We start from the raw sequence: 15,378 nt of genomic DNA, 5'->3' as shown, positions 1-15,378 counted from the left end.
TTCTTTTATTTCTTCACCTTGGTAGTTCTTTTCTTTCCCTTTTTAAATTAGGAAGACTGTCACAGGATCATGAATCTGTCCATCTAGCACATTTCGGCACACAAGAATTTATATATTACAATATCGAGACTAAGCTAATAGATTAAGTTCAAATTGATGATCATTTCGAGCTTATTTCAAGCCTGAGCAGAACTGCAGATGTCAAGCCTATTTCAATCAATTCGAGCATAATTCGAGCCTTTTAGAGCCAAGCTCAAGTCAGCTTGCTTGTTATTTAGAAGATTAATATAAAAGGCTAGAGAGTGCAAATCATCTCATTATGAGTTAGAGAGTACACAAAATGCACACTTTTACATATTACCAGAAGGCAGGAATATGCTACAGAGCAATATATGGCCACATTAAAATATTGTGGCCCAATGTCTAAGATTAATTGCAATGGGATAACTAGCCTCTGGAGACAAACACTAAAAGGGGTTGTTCTGGAGATCTTTATTCTTGATATAGGCATGCAGGAAATGCTTCTTTATCCCTGAGAAAGTAAACACTAAAAAGCGATGTCTCAGAGGTCCTGCACTTCTTTTACCTACTATAACATTTGATATATATATATATCTTATATTCCTGACTGTCTCTTGAAATATGCAAGTGAGATGTGATCTTCTATCAGCCAACGCAGAGCCAATCCCTCAAATCACAATGACCATATTGTCTTCCTGCAACCATAAATTGGCTTCCTCTGCTTCACTTGATTGCCTACAAATACTTGGAGGTAGCACCGAGCTCCATATCTCGGTCCCTAAATTAAAAGATGTGATAATTTATCATCACACACTTAAACCAAAGGGTTCAGAAACTAAACATAATTTGTATAAAGGTAACTGAAGTAATACCAATGAAAGATGCATTTGAGTATTCCAGCACATCGATGCTTTGATGCGAGATATCCTCTGAATAATTGTACATTTCTATGCAGTGCACAGGGCTTGAGAAAGATGATAGGCATCCATTTCCATCAAGTTCATTAATCAGATAAGCATCCTCTGTAAAGTTAACAGAGCCAGAGGACAGAAATGGATTCCACATTGGGTATATTTCTTCTGAACTAGCATACGCATGTGCCAATGAATCAGATGTGTCTTTCAGCGTAGAGTTCTGCAACAGTTCTTAAAAGTATTAGAGGCACTATCTTGGATATCCATCGTATAAACTTGTAAAGTTGTTTCCAATAATTTTTCAGATCAAATATATGCTACTTAAGCTATGCTATTCTCCTATGCCAGGCAAGTTACAAACTCATGATGCTCTTCAATGCATTATACCTTTGAAGCATCTGAAGCAGGATCTGACCTCCAGATGGCTAGCTGATCAGATTCTACTGCGACTGGCTCTTTCTCCATTTCCCTTCTATTTTCTAGACCAGAGCTGATAGATGTTGATCCATTGCTGATAATGCTATTAAAGTGATCCACTGCAATAGATGAATTTTCTTCCATGCTATTCAATATGTTGAATAGGTTCCCTTTTGGGCTGGGTGAAGAAAGGCATCTTTTATCTCTGTATTCTCCTCCAAAATTTCCTGATTTTTGTCCACGGTCATTTCTCTTGGCTACACGGCACAAAGCAAAAGCTCCCTAGAGATACAATAGTATCAATCAGAACAAAGTTGTGATTAAGCACTATAATAACTATTTGATGAGCACCATTGCAATAGGTACATAAATTGCAAGAAGAAATGTAATACCACAAAATCTGATGACCCTTGAGAAAGATCCCCATAAAGACGGTATTCATGCATGATCCAGTCGGTTCTATCTCCTCCAGGAGCCCGTCCCAAATAAAAAACAAGGGTCTTCCTGACACCATATACAGAAGTCTCGCATACAACTTTGCGTTCTCTACCGGTGGCTTTCCAATAGCCTGATCTTGTAGCTCTATTTGTACGCGAACCATTTGGGTATTTACGATCTCGTGGGCAAAAGAAAAACCACTCCTTATCTCTTTTAGGCAAGAATGATTGATCTGCAACTCAGAATAACATAGAAATCATTTCAGATATTTCTGACTTCATAGGTATCACTGCAATGACGGTTCTAAGTGCAATATAAGCTTGTCAGTTGTCACTTCATTTCTTTGGGAACAACACTAAATTGAAGATGCGGATGCGAATAAGATGGAGTTTCCTAGTACAAGTTCCCGTGTCTCTACAGTGATGTGACATTCAGGAGTAGGAAGGCTGATCTACAACCGACCTCTTGAAAAAAGGCTAGATGCTTGAAAGAAAGAAATGACTGCTTCTTCTAGCAACCACTAGAATTGTGTCATTTATTGGTGATGCATTCTTTTGCATCATCGAACAGAAATAGCTGTGTTAGGATATATGGTGACAATGAAGGGATAAAGCAACCCTTTTTTCCTTTTTTCTGTTCTTAATTCCTAGTGGTCCCTCCACCAATTAAATAGATGAATTCATCTAGCTGAAGTTTCTACACGTACTCCCTTTTCTAAGTGAGCATGCATGTCCAGTGTTGGTATCACTCTAACGATTGCATCAAGTTCAAATCAGATAATAAACGGAAGAGTACTTGTTAAAAGGAAAATAATGGAGCTAGATCTAGATGTATGCTTCAGCAAACTAGAAAGAGTAAGTTTCGATAGCTTAATCTGAATCATTCTCACGATTTTCCTATCAGCTAAATTTCTAGTGCTACTACATAATTGATTCGAGGTAAACCTTTTAGGGGCTGACTGACCTCAACTTAACTAACAGAATTAGCTGTCCAGCACTTCAAATTTCTGCAGCCAAAAACTTAAGCCTGTATCAGACTTCATGTGAATTAAATTGATGACTTGCTATTGTAGACAAACATCACTAACACAGAAACCCATAGCTTTCAAACTTGACCATCGTATATAAAAGGCAACGCAACACGGGCATTTCAACAAACACATAGCGATCACATTACCTGGTAGCTCCCACGGGTCGAACTTGTATAAATCAATTACTGGAATGACCTCAAGCTCAATCTTTAGCCCATCGACCTTCCTCTTCAAGTAATATCCTACCAGTTCATCATCAGTAGGATGAAATCGAAACCCAGGAGGGAGAGTCATACTCACCAGAGACATCGTTTGACCAGAAAAACCAAAAGGAGAACAGGAAAAGAAGCTATCTCTTTGAAGGACCTACAATGCTAGCAACCAAAACAAAGAACAAAAAGATCTAGAATCATAAAATATTATACCTACTCGAGACTCGTAATATCCAATATATATGTATATATGAACTTTTTCTCAAAGCAAAGTAAATGTGGCTGAAATTGCGCGATAAAAGTTTCAAAACTCTGAGCAAATCTTGAGACTTTTGGATGCAAAAATGAGCTTCAAAAATCTCAACTTTCTACTGTCTCAAGGATCTCAAACGTAAGGAGCAAAGGACCCAGAACCCACCATAGTTGGGTAGTGGAGATAAAAGTGCTACTCCCACGAGTGCGACGAGGTATTTATAGAGGAAACAAGCCAAAGGACGGCGGTATGAAGCAAAACGAAGTCTTCAAAGAGGCCGCTGTGGTCCACAAGATTGAAGGCAAAGGATTGCTAGTAGTTTATTACTACAATTAAATTATGAATCTATGAGCTTTAACTGGGTAAAATTTACAAACTGCTAAGCATCTCAAGCTCAGTGGATTGACAAAGAGAGCAAAGTTAATCGTAGCGACGCTATTATTCAACTTATATATATACTGGGAGGACGGGCTACCTCTACCTTTATTTTTTATCTAACTTATAATTAATCTACGAGCTAATGTTCTATAAAGTTTAAAAAAGAAAAAGATAACCATGCAGCTCACTTTGTACAACGATCGCTTTATCACAAGACAAAGGTTACCTTTGCATTGTAGATGCTTATTCAATGGATCTTTTATACGCATATATACGATGTAAATATACTAAAAGTAGTCTCTTTTATAATCAAGTATGAAGCACGTAGAGATTAGCATAAGAAAAAGAAGAGAGAGGAAAAGTATTACGCACGTAAGTACGTAACATAGAAATTGCGTTTTTTTTAATTTTTTTTTATACTATTTTCATGAAAGTAAGACAAAGAACAATAAATGACTCTATCCCTTTGACCTTTTCTTTTTCCTCTTTTCTCACACTTTCGGCAACTTTGTCTTTGGTGGGATGGGTCACCAACGGTGTTAAATTAAATAAATGCCAGTTAGACTCCTTTTATATCTTGTTCTTATTCTTATTCTTAGCTGTTCTTATATAAATCTTATTGGCTAGCACATTGGTCGTTGGACTTTTTGCACTCACTTTTGGGAATTTGTTTTAGTGACAAAAAGTCCAAGCCCAAAGGCCACTATCACTGGCTCACTGCTACACTGACCTAGGGACAGGGAGAGGGGGGAGGTTTTGCTAGAAGTGAGGTTAGACTTAAAAAGTGAAAATTTTACATTTCAAAATAAAATTATAATTTTGATAGAAATCTAGACTCAAATACTATAAAATTTAAGCTTATAAAAAGTAATAGTTTTATCGTATTGTACTATAACACTAACGACAAAAGCTACATTTTACCCGCAAATGATAGATTCATGTAGACATATATACTCTACTGGTAATTTATTAGCGTAACGGATTCTGACACTCATTAAAAAAATTTCATGTGGAATTAAGAGTTCGATCATATCTGAATGATCAAATTTTGGCAAGTAAAATTTGTCGGTATGAATTTAGATTTGCCTATCCGTCTTAAATTAAAATTTAAGTCCTCGTCTGGATTGCCTTATATGGATACCAATATGGTTGGAAAAAATCATCCCCCTGATAGGGATAGGGTAGAGAGAACTATGAATAAAATACAACACAATTGTGCACTCTCATATGAACACACCTATCACTTTTTTTTTCTCAAAAATATTAGTTAAGATCATTATAGAAAAATTTCGTTTGATATTCAAATTTGCCAGCGGATCTGGTGGCCAAGTGTCAAATATGAATATCTGACCCTCTGATGCCTAGAAACGGCATTCCAAATACTAAATCGTAGGCACTCCCGGCTGCAGGAATCTCCTACATTTGTGTATACACGGACATCGGTAGCACGTCTTACGAACATCCGGCAGAGTATTGGAGCGCTGGTAACTATTGAATGGCTCGACAAGAAAAAAAAAACGCTCACTTTCCCTCCAAAGAGATGGAAGTTGTCAGGCTCACCAGCACGAGAAGAGACGCACCCAAACTCCGGATCCGAATGCCGATCAAATCAAACACACACACACTCTCTCGCTATAAAGCCTTTCAGGGGTTGTACACTTTTAGTACTTCTGGTCATGGCTTTTAACTTCCTCAGTCTCTCTTCTTCTTCTTCTTCTTCTTCTTCTTCTTCTTCTTCTTCCTTCTCCTCCTCCTCTTCTTCTTCTTCCTCAAATGCTGTGGTGGAGAAGGATTTGATCCGGCAACTGGAAGGGAGAAACTACGAGGCCTCTGGCCTTGATCTCAGCCTCTCGCTGCGACCGCCGGCGAGTATCAAGAGGTGCTCCTCTTGTGGGGTGTCCACCACCCCTCTGTGGAGGAACGGGCCTGAAGGTCCCAAGGTGATGGATATATCTATCTATCTATATATACATACGAGATATGCACTCATGCATGCATTCTCAATCTTCCTCTCTATCTTCATTTTCCTTTTGTTTATTGTTTCGACGTATCATCATCCACTCCACTGGACTCCACCACCTTTTTACTATGTAAGTCATGTAGGTTTTCTACTATTAGGGTTTGCATGAAGCATACTAGTTTCCATTATCGATGATTCAGATGGACATGGGAACGTGGAATGTGAGTTGCGATCAGATCTGTTCATCATGTTTCTTTGTTACATTTGTTAACTAATATTCTACATATGTGACATTTTGCTAAGCATGGGTACTGGGGTGAAGTTTGAGCCAGATAGTAACCTATGTTATGAAATATTCCATTAACTTGACACCACTTGCTAATTTTGGGCTCGTTTTTGAACGTTGGCCAGACCTTGTGTAACGCGTGCGGAATACGATACAGGAAGGAAGAGGGCAGAAGAAACACCATCCTGAGTTTGGCACCTCCCTTCAACAATATGCAAGGTGGCAATGCTCGGCGTTGAAGATATATGAAGCTACCTCTTTCTTATATATATTTATATATATATGCTCCTTTGTTATAATAACTAACATAAGGGGATGGATGCCAATATGGGCGGCCCCTGACTGCTGCAATTGCCGTCGAATGCAAATTAATGAAAGAAATGTACAGCAGTTTGAGAGTTAAGTTTATCAATTTGGTTATCTGTTGGATATATAATTGTCTTAATTTGTTGCAAAGAGTGACGTGATGATCGTAGCTTCTTTTTCTCGTTGAGATTAATAAGTGATGGTAACTGGTTGGTTATAAAAGAGAATAGTAACCCAAGGAGGTTAAAAAAGGTTTTCTGAACAAAAAAAAGAAAAATGCCCCAGATGTATCTTAGATCTTTCTACAGAAAATTTCAAGAAAGGAGAAAGAAAGTGTGTCCAAAGAAGGAGGACGAATCAGTGGCAAGTTGTACGAATATCCATGTTACTTTGCTTTCAAATGATTTGAGTTCACCCTAATCAGACAATAATAACCTATCAATCCTTGTGAACAAAGTAGAAGGTTACTAAATCGTTTGCTTCTTTCCTTTAATTTATATTCTCACTCATTGTTTCAATTCATTCTTTAAGGTCCTAGCTACGGGAGCCTGATCCATTGTACCATAGGGTCTATCATTCATTACAAAAACTGGAAGTTTCCTAAATTGCTGTTTGGCCGCTGAATTATAATTGTAGTCTGATGCTTACCATTGAAACCATTCTTCATAACTGCATAAAAATCTTTCTAGAAAAGGTCCCCGGCCAGCGCAAGAGTAATGCTATGTCTTCTTCTTTCTGCCATGCACCACTGCCACGTGCAAGTCGAACGCCGACGATATAGACCTTAAGAAGAAACGTAATGTATAACTAAGTAGTACATTAAATTTTGCTTCTTACACAACTTGTTTTTTGACACAAGTACTTATTACTTTCCTCTTTGCTAATTGAAGAGCATTGCAATTTTCCTTGTAGTTATCAACCAAGATTACAACCACAACTTTTTTGGTAGAGAAAGAATGGAGGCCACTGATCGGAACTTTGAGGTGAGTGAATCTGCAAAGAGTAAGGATTTAAAGGTGAATGCATCTTCCAATAAATTAAATGGAAAGGGATCAATGAAGGAAGAGGTAACGAAGAATTTGTCCTCCAACCTTTCAAATCCTAACTCAACTGAAAAATGTTGTGAGCTTTGTGGAAGAACAAAAACTTCTCGCTGGAGAAGGGGGCCTTCAGGACTACAGGTATGAGAAATTAAGGATTAAAAATTCTCTTGGCAATTTTTCTTATGCATCATTTTCTACTTAATTAAAACTATCATCTGTAATTGATTCATCAACCATGTGTGTGGTCTTCTATTAAATTAGTATAACATAGTGTTTTGACATAGAATGGTCTCCATGCATGATTTTCCTTTGCGTTACTACTTGATATTCTTTGTGATTGAAAATTGCAGGAATCAATTAGGGATTGATCAGGAAGCACAATATCAGTGATGATCATGGCTGATTCATTTTCCACTGGATAGATAGCTTTTCTATTCTGCCATTTAACTAGCTAGATTCTTAACAATCAATAAATAGCTCAATCACCATGAGTTCCTTCAAGTGATATGGTTTTTTTTTTACGAGATAATTGATAAGATTTAAGAAAGAATACCCGAAGACAAAAGATTGACAATTACAACTTGGATAGTAGTTGATTGTGGATTTTTCTTTTACTTATGTTTCCTATCTCTTTCAAGTTGCAAATAAAAAAATATTGTTTTATTTTTGTTGACTGTGGAATCAGATTTACAAAAATTAGAGCTTTGCTTCTTCTAACGAACTTTTGATATTCGTTGTTGTTGTTGTTTCAAATATAGAAATAGATCTTTGAATTTGTCACTTTCCTATCTACCGAAGATGTGATTTTGTCGTCATCGATATAATAGTATAGATCAAGTTAACTGATCATTTGTTATTAGTTCAAGCATAGATAACTAGATTGATGTGTAATTTTGTTGCTTTCTTATTGGGCAAAGATGTGATTTTGTCGTCATCGAGATAATGGTGCAAATCATGTAAATTGATCATTGATATTGTTTCAAGTATAGATAAGTAAATCTGCAATTTTGTCGCTTTCTTATCGAGCGAAGATGTGATTTTGTCGTCATCGAGATCATGGTGTAAATCAAGTAAATTGATCATCGTTATTGGTTAAAGTATAGATAACTAGATCTGTAATGTCGTAGCGTTCTTATATAATTTTGTTTTATAGCTCTCTTATATAGTGAACATGCAATTTTGATGAAGTCCTAACTGAGTTAACATAACTACTTGTATATGGTAATTTCTGTTGCTTTTCTTGGATTGATATCTCCCTCATGTTCTCCAGCTCATGATTTTATTTGTTTTCAGCCTGTGGGAACGAATTGCTAAAATTTTCTATATATTATTTTAAGGACACATTCAAATTATAGTTGTCAATAACTATTTACTTGAAATTTTAATAGTAACTTAGGTGACATAAGAATGGTACCAAATCTGCTAAAATCTTCTGTATGTGTTACTGTAGATGAATGAGTAAGTGTGTTATGCTCTGGTCTGTGCTTAAGTTTGGTAGTGCTGCTTATAGATGAATCATGCTTGTTACTATGTGTTGTTATGCATGTCTATTATTGATGAATAATTGGTAATGTTGGTGGAGTGTGAATTTTCTTGTTACTTTACATGCACTAATGTAGCATGCTGATATTTTCTGCCTATGAAGTTTTATTCCTACTAATATGTCTCTTTAATTTGTATTACAAAACCCTTGCCAGACTGTATGCAATGTTTGCGGTCTTCGCTTCCTCAAAGAAGAAAAAACGGCAATGGAGAAGCAAGACATGGAGCCTGCGAAGAAGAAGAACAAAGGACATTACAAAGCTTTGCTAATCCGAGCTGACCCATGAGTCATGAGAACTAGATTTTGATGCATGCGAGCCTGTTTTGTGGACTTGATAACGACTTGTTTCAAGCTAGCTATGTCCTTAGACCTAAAAATTCGTTCTCTCTTACTTTGTCTCAGATGTTTGATGTTTGTTTGTTTCTTTTGTGGGATCGAGCTGGTTTAAGAGTTTTAAGTTACTGAACTATCTTATGTTACTGGTTTCCAAGGTGAAATGAGTACTACTACTACTACTACTACTACTACCTCGCTGATCAGAGGTTTGATATTCATCTAAGAGAAAAGCATGCAGCTGTGAAGTAGTTTCCATGAACCTGTGGGACTGAGAATTTCTATTGGTATGAATATTGTCGTATTAATGACCTAAAAAGGATTTAACTAGCCGTTAGTACATAACTGCTGTTTTTGTAAGACTGTAACGCATAAGATTGGTTGGTGCAGCCAGAGGAGTCTAGTAGCCTCTTCCACCACGGGAAACAACACACTCTCCTTCTCACTGACTCACTGACACACTGACAAACAGACACAGTTGTAAAGTGTTGTGGGTCATCATGGATTTGAACCAATGGGAAGAGAAGTCGAGTAACGACTCCACTGGGTATCATAAAAGACGCATGGGGATGTAACGATCTTTGTTCACGACTCACGACTCACGAGTGAGGGGCTATCCTATATAATGATGCTATTCCTCGGCATGGCTCCCCGCGTTTGGAAAGCAAACGTTTTCCTCTTGCGCAACCGAAGGAATATCCCAGCCTAAGATGATATTTGTTCAAATTCTACAGAGCATCTATGCCTTAAAAATAGGATAGAAATAATGGGCGTTAGTTATCATTTTAGCTATGATCGTTCCCCCAATCGTAATATCCCGGCAGCAAATATCACTTCCAACCTAAAGAAAATCATGGAGGTGACTCTGATTACGAAGGTAAAATCTAAAATCGAACCTCAAGAGATGGAGGTTTACTGGCTGATGCATAAATATTCACTTGAGTCGATACCTAAATATTCACTTCAGTAACAAAAATGCCGCTGTTTGCCCTTTGAGACGTCAAACCACAGTGGCACATAAGAATTTCCAATCAGCCCATTGAATGGTAGTAGAACATATGGAAAACAAAAAAAAATACAGCTAGGTGGCATTAACTGTGCCATCAGACTATGTCTGTTAGTTCCAACTATCAAGAAATGCAACAAACCTAAATGAGAACCAGAAAAACAATAATGTATCTGGTGACAGCATTAGTACACGATGAGGTCAAGACACCATAATTTGACTACGAGTACCGTATCCTGACTTGTCCAATGACAATTCTTAGAAGACTCCTCAAAAAGAGAAGTGGATTCCTCAACATCTGTCTCAGCTAAGCAAAACCGAGACCAACGCTTATCGCAGCGCCATCTCTTATAAGTTCACTGGCTAAAATCAAAGGCCAAAGAAACCAAGCTCGCTGGCCCTCTCCTTCTCAAATGTCTCAAAGTACTGGTATATGATTGTCACAGCAAGAAGAATACCAGTTCCAGAACCGATTGCACCCATGAAATCTGCTAGAACAGTCAATGCACCAATGCACATACCACCAAAAGCTGCAGCAGTAGGGATGTATCTATTCAGTTCCTTCTGCAAGTTTGACTCGCGATGACCAGGCATCACCATTTGTTGTTCCTGTAAAATATCAAAGATTGAAAATGTTAAACTAGTGGAGACAATTAAATGATTAACAAATCAACGAGGCAGTTATTAAATATTTACCCTGTAAAATACCAATGCATTTGTATGATGCTCAAATGAGCATAACATCAATTTAATTTGAGTGATCATGGATATTCTTAGTTACTGGTGAACAAAATTACACTCTAATTTAAGAACTTATGCAGTTAACTTCTACCAAGAGAAGGTATATACTTCCCAATACTTAAATTTAAACTTCTTTTTAATTCTTAATGTAAGCCCTGCTATACCAATTCAAAATCCACATATTTCTCTTTGTATCAACACATCATCCAAGAGCCTTCAGCAAAGTGTCTTCTACTAAAGTGATACTTTATGACCATGTACTACCTCGGAAAACTTAAAATCTTAGCTATAGTAAATGTAGTGCAGTGAGGACATGAAGAGAAAAAAAATACCTTAAGTTGCTTGGCCACATCTCGTGCTGATGATCCAGAGACTTCTATCCATGTCTTTGAGAAAAGTGCACAAGCTGATAGCATGAAAACTATATAGAAAAGTGCATGGAATGGATTTGCGGCCATATCTGCTAAGCTGCAAAATGTGATTCCAAACATGACAATTTAAGCAAAAATAGCAATAAAGGAAAAGGAAAAAACAATCATGCACCAACTAGACTGCAAACTTAACATAAGCCAAACGATGCAAAAAGCCAAAAACACAATCTAAGCCAACAAAATATATAAAAGAATAGCAATATAATCATGAAGAGATGGACAAAGGTAAACTATTAAATCACCTTGATGGTGCTGTTATGTAGTAAGCAATACCACCAACAGGAATAGATTGACCAGAATATTCAGATTCCTTCCATATACCCAGCAGATTTACAAGGAAATTACCACTGTATCTCCTGTATAATAACTGCATACAAAATGAAAAGATCAGATATTTCCAGGCAGAACAAAGATTAACATTGTTCAGCCACAAATACAGTGTTCAACGCACCTGAGAGATGAAATAGAGGTTGGAAACCAATGCAGACTGTAAAATGATGGGCATGTTGGAAGTGTAAAATAACTTAATAGGGTAGGAGCCTTGTTGCCCCCGGGCATTTTTTGATCTTACAGGCAGTACAACACGAAAACCTTGGAAATAAATAACAATAAGGAAAACTAGGACTGTAGCAAGCAAGTTGGTCACATTTGGAAGATTTTGACGGTAGAATGCCTCACGAAGAGCACGGACTTTATCTGTTCGAGTGATCAGCAGATGAAACAAGGCAATAACAGCACCTTCAAATTCAGCACCGCGTCCGCTATTGATGGTTGTGGGGCTAAATGCCTTCCAAATAATATTTTCACTGCATGATAAAATAAATGTAGGATTGTTTACCATATGCAATGGAACAAAAATTAGAGAAAATATATTACACACTTACCAGATATTGGTAGCAATAAACAAAGAGATACCAGATCCCAAGCCATATCCTTTCTGGAGAAGTTCATCCAAACAAATGACGATGATACCAGCAAAAAAGAGCTGAAGTATTATGAGAATAGCATTCCCAGTTCCAAGTTGGCTGACACTTCCGTACATTCCAGATAAAACATATGCAACTGCCTCCCCAATAGCAATCAAAATCCCAAGCAACTTTTGTGCACCATTTCTGAAAAATATATGCATTTCAACATCAGGCAATTAGCTTGATGATTGTGCAGTAATAAAGATATCTCTACCATAAAACAAGAATGGCTGAGCCTATCCCTTCTTCATGGTAATATAGTCAGCTTAGCTAGTAAAAAAAGGAAATTTTCATTCAGATGAACGGAACCTCTTTACTATTCCATTCAGGTACTTAGTTAATTCTGTCAACTGCAGTTAAATATCAAGTAGACGCAACACCTCATCCCTTCTATGTACCACATGCTTTGTGCCATCATAGGAACTTGGTTTAATTTTACATCCTCATATTATAAGTACAAGACTCTTGGATAAACATCCTAAAGTTAGTCATTGATCAAAAAAGAAAAAAAAATCAAAGATGTAACAAAATTGATAATACAAAATGATAAATTGACAATTCTTTTACATAGTTCATTATTAAACACCTTCTATTCGCAAGAAGAAATTGTGCATCTAACGCATGCTAACAAGCTTTTAAACCCAACAGAACAATGAATAACGAAATAAAATTGCTGGAGATAATGATAAGAATCTCAACCACCATTGCACTAACTCAAGTCCGAAAGTGATGGGGATTCATATATCATAATATCTCATACGTGGAAACAAAGTACTAACATTATTTATCAATGAGAGGATGTCAATAAAATGTAAAAAAAAAATTAGCATCCCCCATCATATGGTGGCTGATGATGGTGGTGAATTAAAATTCATCAAAGTGTATTGCAATTCTGTCAATACTAGCCCTAACTGCAGAAGCATCAAAACCTGGTGCCTTCTCTTCATCTTATTCTTCTCATTTTTTAATCAATTAATTTACAGAGTATTTTTAATGCAAGCAACTTTCAACTGGCTTTATGGAAAGAGATTCAGCAAACAACACTTACAGAAGAGCACGATCTTCTCGCACGCTGTTGTCAACTTCAATGATCTTCGACCCAACCAAAAGTTGCATCACTAGTCCAGATGTCACAATTGGAGTAATTCCTAGCTCCATCACAGTTCCACGGTTCGATGCAAGAATAACACGCATCCAATAGAAAGGATCAGCTCCAGTAGTCGAGTGTATTCCATATAAAGGTAGCTGACTGCACACCAGAAAGATGAAAAGGGAGATCACTGTGTAGATAACTTTTTCCCTAAATGGGATTTTCCTGTCAGCACTTTGAACTTCTGGCAAAAATGCCAGAAAAGGCCTGACAAGATGAAGCACTCTGAAGCCTCCTGCCATTTTCCTGCACCAAGGGCAAATTACATTTTCTCAATTAAGTGAACAACAGTGGCTCAATACATGAGAAAAAGAAGACACTGCATCATGATGCTTCACGAGGCAAACCTAGAGAAGATTGAAACATATATTGCACAGTTGCATGTATCAGAAAAGCATAATTAATTACAAATAAATTAAGAAAAATTTCTGCTCCATCAGAAAAGCTTATGCAAGAATGACAGAATAATGTTTCAAGATAATGCACAGTTGCATGTATCTATTATCCATCATATTGCACCACTCAAAATCATCTTATGATGGTCAATAGATCATGTATTGGCCCGTGCAAACTACAGATTGTAAAACCACATAACCCCAAATCCATGCACACGGAGAGTGAATATTCCGTAGTATTGCTATGTGTTAGAGGCATGGTCATGAAGAGACCATAACGACAACATCCCTTATGCCAATCTATGCCAACTTATACGAATCAAAAGCATAACAAGTAAAACCAGAAAGAATTCATCAATATTCGCCAATTCTCCTTTTCAAATATCTACAACCAAGGATTACAACACGCAGAGGGTAAATTGTCTACAAAGATTAACAAATCAGAGAAGGGCCGCAGAGATGAATAAATCTGCTAACCCAAATTCTTCGGGAGACTGACATCACTCGTTGACAGCAACAATAACATCTAAACATATTAAAGAAGTTGAAGCTACACTTTTTAAGAATTGAATCTATTAAAGGATCGGATTTGACTCGGTAAAACATCAGATCGGATCAGATCTACCAAAAGAAGCGGATCTTGATCCGAATTTTCTCGAGGATAAGGAGAAGAGCGACGAACACATACGTGAATCAACGGTATACTATCTCTGTAGTAGAATCGCCGATGGCGTGGGTCGCCGGAGAGGCGAGCGACGAGAGTGGAGCCGAGATTTGAGAGGACGGGAGAAAACCCTACTTACGCGTTATGGGAAGAAAAAATAGGGATTTTGAAGTCTCCGATAAAAATACGCCTACTTTGCTTGGATATGCCTCTGTTGACTTGGACAGAGACAAAACATAGACTTGGCTGGGTAAGAACGGATCCGGGTTAGATCCGGATCCGACGTATCTCCTACCATCCCTCGTTACTCGTTAGTCGTTACTCTGCTAGCCGGGTCGGAGTTTTATCTGCTGGTAATCCAGCCCGATACTTTTGAAGAGGCCCAAGCCCAATACGAGGTCCAGAGGCCTAAGCCTGACCCGAATCCGATAAAGAGCTAATTGGATCAGATAATCTCCAAGTACCCTTGCTTTTTCTTTTTTCCTTTTTTTTTTCTTTTTCTAAATCTTGGTTTTCAAGAATAAATTTCTCCCAAAGATAGATTAATTGATGTTCATTAGATTTTTCTTTTATCGGAATCAGATAATTTATACATTACTATGAGGATTATGTTTTCATAATTCTCTGACAAAGGGTTTATATTTACTGTAAGATGTCAAAGTAAGCTCGCAATTGCAGAGTTGGACGTGGATTATATGTTCATAGGCTAGTCAAAAAAAAAAAAAACCTGTGGTAATGAAGGTAAAGCTGCATACTTATTGCACTCTGAGCAATGGTCAATAACACTCATAGATAACTGCTATAGAGTTGCAAAAGAGTCAGCCATGTTACTTCATCACAAGCAGAGTAGTGAACATCCAAACAACCATCCTTTAGAAAATTAAAACAC

General features: G+C 37.2%; 2 protein-coding genes across 2 annotated transcripts; both read right to left on the bottom strand.

Annotated features, from left to right (window-relative positions):
• Positions 1–288: 288 nt before the first annotated feature.
• Positions 289–3,680, bottom strand: LOC140784436 (NAC domain-containing protein JA2L-like). Its single transcript, XM_073131851.1, has 5 exons — positions 2,967–3,680; positions 1,745–2,022; positions 1,323–1,634; positions 894–1,155; positions 289–799 (listed from the first exon to the last, which is right to left on the bottom strand). The coding sequence occupies exons 1-5, from the start codon at positions 3,127–3,129 to the stop codon at positions 690–692; spliced, it is 1,125 nt and encodes a 374-aa protein (XP_072987952.1). The 5' UTR covers positions 3,130–3,680; the 3' UTR covers positions 289–689.
• A 6,465-nt stretch (positions 3,681–10,145) lies between these two features.
• Positions 10,146–14,699, bottom strand: LOC140784431 (uncharacterized). Its single transcript, XM_073131844.1, has 7 exons — positions 14,514–14,699; positions 13,329–13,676; positions 12,197–12,424; positions 11,764–12,118; positions 11,555–11,679; positions 11,214–11,349; positions 10,146–10,749 (listed from the first exon to the last, which is right to left on the bottom strand). The coding sequence occupies exons 2-7, from the start codon at positions 13,670–13,672 to the stop codon at positions 10,510–10,512; spliced, it is 1,428 nt and encodes a 475-aa protein (XP_072987945.1). The 5' UTR covers positions 13,673–13,676; positions 14,514–14,699; the 3' UTR covers positions 10,146–10,509.
• Positions 14,700–15,378: the final 679 nt, after the last annotated feature.

Source organism: Typha latifolia, chromosome 3 (assembly GCF_019914945.1).
Source record: "Typha latifolia isolate L0001 chromosome 3, TyphaL0001v2, whole genome shotgun sequence".
Classification (NCBI taxonomy): Eukaryota; Viridiplantae; Streptophyta; class Magnoliopsida; order Poales; family Typhaceae; genus Typha; species Typha latifolia.
Note: the sequence above shows the minus strand (reverse complement) of the source record. Positions and strands in the feature narration are given on the sequence as shown.